Source organism: Piliocolobus tephrosceles, chromosome 15, assembly GCF_002776525.5.
Source record: "Piliocolobus tephrosceles isolate RC106 chromosome 15, ASM277652v3, whole genome shotgun sequence".
Taxonomy (NCBI): Eukaryota; Metazoa; Chordata; class Mammalia; order Primates; family Cercopithecidae; genus Piliocolobus; species Piliocolobus tephrosceles.
In genome coordinates, this window is record NC_045448.1 from 106,879,652 (window position 1) to 106,887,015 (window position 7,364).

The 7,364-nt window shown below is 52.6% G+C and overlaps 1 protein-coding gene across 2 annotated transcripts in view; it reads left to right on the forward strand.

Moving 5' to 3' along the window:
• Positions 1 to 1,759, forward strand: part of ACTR1B (actin related protein 1B) — an 8,384-nt gene extending 6,625 nt beyond the window's left edge. Inside the window, exons 9-11 of one of the 2 annotated variants that reach the window (XM_023211452.1) lie at positions 215 to 276; positions 530 to 570; positions 765 to 1,759. In XM_023211452.1, coding sequence (XP_023067220.1) covers positions 215 to 276; positions 530 to 570; positions 765 to 867 — 206 coding nt within the window. In that variant the 3' untranslated portion in view covers positions 868 to 1,759. The remainder of the gene's footprint in view (positions 1 to 214; positions 277 to 529; positions 571 to 764) is intronic. The other variant, XM_023211453.1, reaches the window with a different exon arrangement.
• Positions 1,760 to 7,364: the final 5,605 nt, after the last annotated feature.

The following is a 7,364-nucleotide window of genomic DNA, read 5'->3' on the forward strand; positions in this document are numbered from 1 at the left end:
GGCTGAGGCAGGAGAATGGCGTGAACCCGGGAGGCGGAGCTTGCAGTAAGCTGAGATCCGGCCACTGCACTCCAGCCTGGGCGACAGAGCGAGACTCCGTCTCAAAAAAAAAAAGAAGGCCAGCAGTAGCTGGGGGCCCTGACGGTTGGGTGTGGGAGCTAGCAGCGAGGAGGCCGGGTATAGACCCCAGGCTCAACCAGCTTTGTGTTCACAGGCTTCGGAGACCGATTACTCAGTGAAGTGAAGAAGCTTGCTCCAAAGGATGTCAAAATCAAGGTGAGGTTACAGAGACTCCCCGTGGGGCGCTAGGGCGCTGGCAGCCTCGGCATGGGGAGGAAGGGTGGATGCTGCCTCCAAACCTGCTCACTGGCTCGCGTCCACCCAGCCCTGCTCCTCCCAAGGCCACTGCTACCACTCCCCAGCTGATGCCATTGCTGTCGGGCTTCAGGACCTGGGGAGGTGACCCCAAGGCTGGGAGGATGGCTGCTGGGTGGGGACCCACAGTTACGTGGCCACTTCCTCCCTCTAGATCTCAGCCCCGCAGGAACGACTGTACTCCACGTGGATTGGGTGAGGCGGGGCTCAAGGGAGGGCTCTGGGAAGAGACCACTTTACCCTGGATGCTCCTCCCGGGGTTGGCCCAGGCCAGGTGGAGGTGGGTGGATTTCCCTCCCGAATTAGGGAAACGGAACTCTGAGTGCCCAGGAAGGTGGTTGGCCCGACAGGTCCCCAGCAACACTATCGCTATCCCTCCATCCCCACAGTGGCTCCATCCTGGCTTCGCTGGACACTTTTAAGAAGATGTGGGTGTCCAAAAAGGAGTATGAAGAGGATGGCTCCCGTGCTATTCATCGCAAAACCTTCTAGTGCCCAAGAAGGGCGGGGCACCTTGGGAGAGGGGGAGGGAGGGCAGCCAGAGCCTTTAACCCTTTTTGGTCTGGGCTCGCATACTTGGCTTAGGGTCCCCTGCATGCCCTGAACCCCTGGGTAGGCGGCACAACAGTGCCCCCCTGCAGCCTTCCCCTCTACACGCACACGACACACACATAGGAGTAACATTGAGCTGCATGGACAGGAGCCTTGAGCTGGCGCGTGGGAATTGAGCGCCATGTCGGGCTGTTCTGGGTATCCCCCTGGCAGGGCCAGTTAGGCCTGTGGTTCTCTGCTCTGACTCTCAGGGCCACTTCCCCGAGCTCCAGGGCCAGAATGCCTGGATGCCTGTGTAGGCAGTTTGGGGACTGGGCTGAAGGGGCGTCCAGCAGCTCCCGCTGGTGTGTCAGCACGTCCATTGCCACCTCCTGTTCGTGACCCGACAGGGTGGCACAGCCCCTTCCACACTCTGTCGTCTTCCTGGGTAGATGCCCTGGTGGAGGGCTCAGTACTGAATGGTCTTCCATCCCCAGCAAGGGGGTGCAGCCCAGGGTCAGGCCCTTCAGAGCCAGGGCAGAGGTTGCAAGGTGGCTGGAGCTGCTGCACTCTCCCCTCAGAGCGCTTCATCGACTTGCTCCTCCCTCTACCCGTGGCACCCTGGGCGGGAAAGGGTTGAGGCTCATCATTTATTGAAGGGAAGCCACTTAATAAGGAGTCAGACCTAAAAGGGGGTGGGGGACATTTTCTTACCTCACCCAAGAAAGAGGTCATCACTTTTGCTGTGGCCAGGGCCCACCTCCCTCTGTCAGATATGTACAATAATTTAACACAGTTGCCTGAAAAAAAACTTTTGTAAATCATTGTAGTAATAATTATGGACAAGGCCCAGCGTGTGGCTCCGTTTTCTTGTGGCTGGCTGTGCTGTTGTTTGCTCTTCCATCCGTGGGGACTTTCAGAGAAACGACTGGAGCGAATGCAGCATGGCACTGGCTCTAGCTCAGCAGCGTGAGGGTTTCAGTGGTTGGCCGGGCAACGTGGCATGAGAGGCCTCAGGAGGCCAGGCTCTCGCCCTGGAGCATAATTCCCTCACCTGTTACCTCCCCTGCTGCCGTCCACCAGGGGAAGCAGAACTAGGCTGCCTTCCTTGCCCCTGGACCTTGGACAGGCCTGTTTGAGCACCTCTGCTCACCGCATTCAGCCAGGGCTAAGGCTGGTGGACACCAGCAATGATGCAAGCTCATGTGTTCAGACAAGTCAGGATGGGGAAGGCGGGGAGAGGCAGGGAGGCTGTGAGTTTAGCCAGGCCCTAGAGGAAGAGGCCGAAGAGCAGGGAGAGGAAGGGTAGAAGGAGCAGTGAGGAATTAGTTTGGAGAATGTCTGCTCTTTACTTCCTTAAGTGTTTAAGCACCTACAGTGTGTCCAGGATGGTACCGTGTCTTTGGGGCCAATGATCAACAAGTTATATCCTTGCCCTAACAAATACACAGGTCAGGGGAGTAAGAGAGATGGGCCATTTTAGTGCAGAGTTGGCGGAGCCGAGGCAATAGGCGCCTAGTCCGACAGGTGGGGCAGGCCAACTTGCAAGGGCCCAGAGGTTAGCCAGGGACAGGGCAGGCATTCCAAGCAGATGTGAGAGCCCAAAGAAGCACCTGCGACTTGGCCGGGCACGGTGGCTCACGCCTGTAATCTCAGCACTTTGGGAGGCCGAGGCAGGTGGATCACAAGGTTAGGAGATTGAGACCATCCTAACACACTGAAATCCCGTCTCTACTAAAAAATACAAAAAATATTAGCCGGCCATGGAGGCAGGCACCTGTAGTCCCAGCTATGTGGGAGGCTGAGGTAGGAGAATGGCGTGAACCCCGGAGGCAGAGCTTGCAGTGAGCCTGGGCGACAGAGCAGGACTCCGTCTCAAAAAAAAAAAAAGGCCGGGCGCGGTGGCTCAAGCCTGTAATCCCAGCACTTTGGGAGGCTGAGACGGGAGGATCACGAGGTCAGGAGATCGAGACCATCCTGGCTAACACGGTGAAACCCCGTCTCTACTAAAAAATACGAAAAACTAGCCGGGCGAGGTGGCGGGCGCCTGTAGTCCCAGCTCCTCCGGAGGCTGAGGCAGGAGAATGGCGGGAACCCGGGAGGCGGAGCTTGCAGTGAGCTGAGATCCGGCCACTGCACTCCAGCCCGGGCGACACAGCGAGACTCCATCTCAAAAAAAAAAAAAAAAAAAGGCCCTGGGACCAGTGGGGCTGGAGAGGAAGGCAGAGACCCAATGCCCAGTCAGCAGGGAAGGGTCATTGGTCTGTGGCCATTGTATGAAATGAACCAAAAAGGTAGGTTAAGCTGGTCCGTGGAGGATTGTTAGCTGTGTCCTAGGAGATGGGTGGCCAGCCATAGGATGGTGACCAGAGCAGTGTGTTGTAGTCAGTTGGGGTTTGTGGGGGCCAAGGGAGGGCCCAGGACCGAGGAGATGAGGTAGGAGTGGAGAGAGTACTGAGGACTGTCTGCCAAGGCTGTTTGTGAGGCTTTGTGGTCACAGGGCAGTTATGCTTGCACTGGCCCTCAGAGCAGAATTTGCACAGAGAACTCCATGTTAGGGTGCCCTCCAGACCAGTTCTTCTTCCCATAGGGCTCTGTTCATGGCACCACTGGTTCCCCGCCTCCCAGGTTGGAGCCTTATCCATCGACGCCTTCCCTGTCTTTTCCAGTACAGCCATTGCCACCGTAGCTTATGACCACAGCTTCGTTCCCTGGCCACCCAATCTATTTGCTCCTGGAGCTAAAGCCCAGATAATCTTGGTTCTGACACCTCCTACTCCAAAGTGTCAAGTGGTTCTCCACTGCCTGGTGATGTGAAACAATTGATGTGATGTTGGTACAACCACTTTCGTGAGCCACATGTTGTGTTTGACTCAGGCCCCTTGAGACCTGTTCCTTCCCTGTTTTAGGCTTACCCCTCATATCCTTGGCCTGCTAGCCTCCAGGCATGCTGTCCTCTCCATGGGAATGATCTTCGCTTGTGCCTGTCAAAATCTTGTCCTTTAAGGCAAAGTGCCGTCCTCTATACCCACTCTTCTGGCAGGTTAAAGTGCTCAGACTCTGCCAGCTTCTGACTGTTGGAAAAAGCTACAGAGGAGGAAGGTAGTACAGCTGGAATGAAGCCTGTGTGGGATTAGAGTTGGAAGTAGTATGAACTCACGGTTTTAATATACATACAGATAGATACTGAAATAAACACATCTGTGTGTGAGAGCATTAGAACATATACATGCATTTCCTAGCCCTGTCTGCTGGGAAGGTCTGGAAGCAGTGACACTACAATAGCTGTGAGCACATACAGTGTCCAGATCTTGGTTTCTAAATACCACGCTAGGAAAACATTCTTTATTCTGTACTTGTAAATAGTTTAATACCATTAGTGTGAGACCTGTGTTCTTTCTTGGTGAGGGAAGATGGGCTCCATTTTCCTTTTTTTTTTTTTTTTTTTTTTTGAGACCAAGTCTCACTCTGTCGCCCAGGCTGGAGTGCAGTGGCGCAATCTCGGCTCACTACAAGCTCTGCCTCCTGGGTTCACACCATTCTTCTGGCTCAGCCTCCCGAGTAGCTGGGACTACAGACACCCGCCACCTCGCCCGGCTAGTTTTTTTGTATTTTTTAGTAGAGACGGGGTTTCACCACGTTAGCCAGGATGGTCTTGATCGCCTGACCTCGTGATCCACCCGTCTCGGCCTCCCAAAGTGCTGGGATTACAGGGTTATAGGCGTGAGCCACTGCACGCAGCCAATGGGCTCCATTTTCTTTTTGTTTGTTTGTTTTTTGAGATGGAGTCTTCTCGCTCTGTCTCCCCAGGCTGGAGTGCAGTGGCGCGATCTCAGCTCACTGCAAGCTCTGCCTCCCGGGTTCCCACCATTCTCCTGCCTCAGCCTCCCGAGTAGCTGGAACTACAGGCGCCGCCACCACGCCCAGCTAATTTTTTTTTTTTTTTTTTCAGTAGAGACGGGGTTTCACCGTGTTAGCCAGATGGTCTCGATCTCCAGACCTTGTGATCCACCCACCTTGGCCTCCCAAAGTGCTGGGATTACAGGCATGAGCCACCGCGCCCGGCCGATGGGCTCCATTTTCTAAGCTAAGCTCAGATAGAATCCACTTCCACCCAAGAGCAAAGGTTTGGTCCTCCTAGTAGGGGACATTATATTTCCCCGGGACAATTCCCTGCAACAGGGAAAATAATAGGTGAGCTTGGAATATTCTGTGGTACCATAAAGTAAGGAAGTGAAAAAGGGAAGGGCTTGTCTAAAGGACACAAGAACCAATTAGAAGGAGCACCCAATGCTCAAATCTGTAACGGATGATATAAGCCATGGCATAAAATATGTGAGTCATACTCATGCAAATAAGTAACTGAATAAATGTATACATGGGGAAGAAGGGACGGCTCTCACTTATGGTAGAACTCCAGTTGATGTCAAAGGAATTGTGGAAAAAGAAAGTCACCATTGAGGAAACACCACAGTGATCATTGTTGCAGGTAAGAATGGAGACAAAAATCAGTGGGCAAAAGTAAAGACATTTGTGTTGTCTCTATCCCTCTACAAGATACTTATTAATTACAAAAGGAGAAATACTAACTTTATCGTGGAGAAACGTTGATACTACCTTAACCAAATAATCAGAGTATACATCTCCAGGAATAAGTCATTGTCTCTTTTGGTTTGTTTTTAGAGACAGGATCTCACTCTGTTGAGGAGGTTGGAGTGGAATGTGGTGGCATGATCACGGCTCACTGCAGCCTCCATCTCCTGGGCTCAAGGGATCCTCCTGCCTCAGCCTCCAAGTTGCTGGGGCTACAGGCATGCACCACCACACCCCACTAGTTCTTATTTTTTTGTAGAGAGAGGGGGTCTCACTGTATTGCCCTGGTGAGTCTTGAACTCCTGGCTTCAGGTACACCGCCTGCCTGAGCCTCCCAAAGCACTGGGATTACAGGCATGAGCCACTGAGCCTGGCCATAAGTCATTGTCTCTTTTTTCTTTGCTTTTTGAGGTGGACTCTCTCTCTGTTGCCCAGACTGGAGCGCAGTGGTGAGATCTCAGCTCACTGCAACCTCCACCTCCTGGGTTCAAGCGGTCCTCCTGCCTAAGCCTCCCAAGTATCCGGGATTACAGGCGCTAGCCATCGAACCTGGCTAATTTTTGTATTTTTAGTAGAGACGGGGTTTCACCATGTTGGCCAGGCTGGTCTCGAACTCCTGACCTTAAGTTATCTGCCTGACTCCGCCTCCAAAAGTGCTGGGATTACAGGTGTGAGCCATAAGTCATTGTCTCTTGATGATGCACTAAGAAGGGGCTGATTTTGCCTGTGGTATTCTTGCAACACCTCAATCTAACCAGGAGCAAGCAGCAGGCAAACCCAAAGTGAGGAAAGTCTACAAATGAATAGAGAGTTGTCTTGTTCACAAGTGGAAGGTCACGGGGACAAGGAAAGACCAAGTGCAATGTGAGATCCTGGGGTTGGAAAAAAGACCTTACCAGGAAAGCCAGCAAAATCCCGATAAAGTCTGCTGGTTAGTCCATAGTACTGCCTCAGTGTTAATTTCCTGGTTTCAATCATTATGCTATGGTAGTGCCAGATGTTAACGTTAAGGAAAACTGAGTGAAGGGGAAGTAGGAACTCTGTACTATTTTTTGCAATTTTTCTCTAAAATTATTTTAAAATAGAAAATTGGGCAGGTGTGGTGGTGCATGCCTGTAATCCCAGCACTTTGGGAGGCTGAGGCAGCAGGATTGCTTGAGCCCAGAATTTCAAGGTTGCAGTGAGCTATGAACACACCACTGCACTCCAGCCTGGGCGACAGAAACCCTGTTTCAAAAATAAATAAAAATTTAAAAGTTGGAGTGGGGGAAAAAGAGCTCAGGGTCTGGAGCTATGGTCTGGGTTCACAATCTTGCCACAAGAAATTGCTAGCTGTGTATTCCAGAGCTGTCCCCAGGCTTCCCCGTATCTATTATGGGGATGGTAATAATAGCAACTTCCTTGCGGGTTTATTCACAGCCTGGAAGATGAGCCTGGAACATTTTATTCTAGAAAATAAAAAGAAATGCTCAAAGAGGCTGGGCGCGGTGGCTCAAGCCTGTAATCCCAGCACTTCGGGAGGCTGAGGCAGGCAGATCATGAGGTCAGGAGATGGAGACCATCCTGGCTAACAAGGTGAAACCCCATCTCTACTGAAAATACAAAAGTGGCTCAAGCCTGTAATCCCAGCACTTTGGGAGGCCAAGACGGGAGGATCACGAGGTCAGGAGATCGAGACCATCCTGGCTAACACGGTGAAACCCCGTCTCTACTAAAAAATACGAAAAACTAGCCGGGCGAGGTGGCGGGCGCCTGTAGTCCCAGCTCCTCCGGAGGCTGAGGCAGGAGAATGGCGGGAACCCGGGAGGCGGAGCTTGCAGTGAGATGAGATCCGGCCACTGCACTCCAGCCTGGGCGACAGAGCG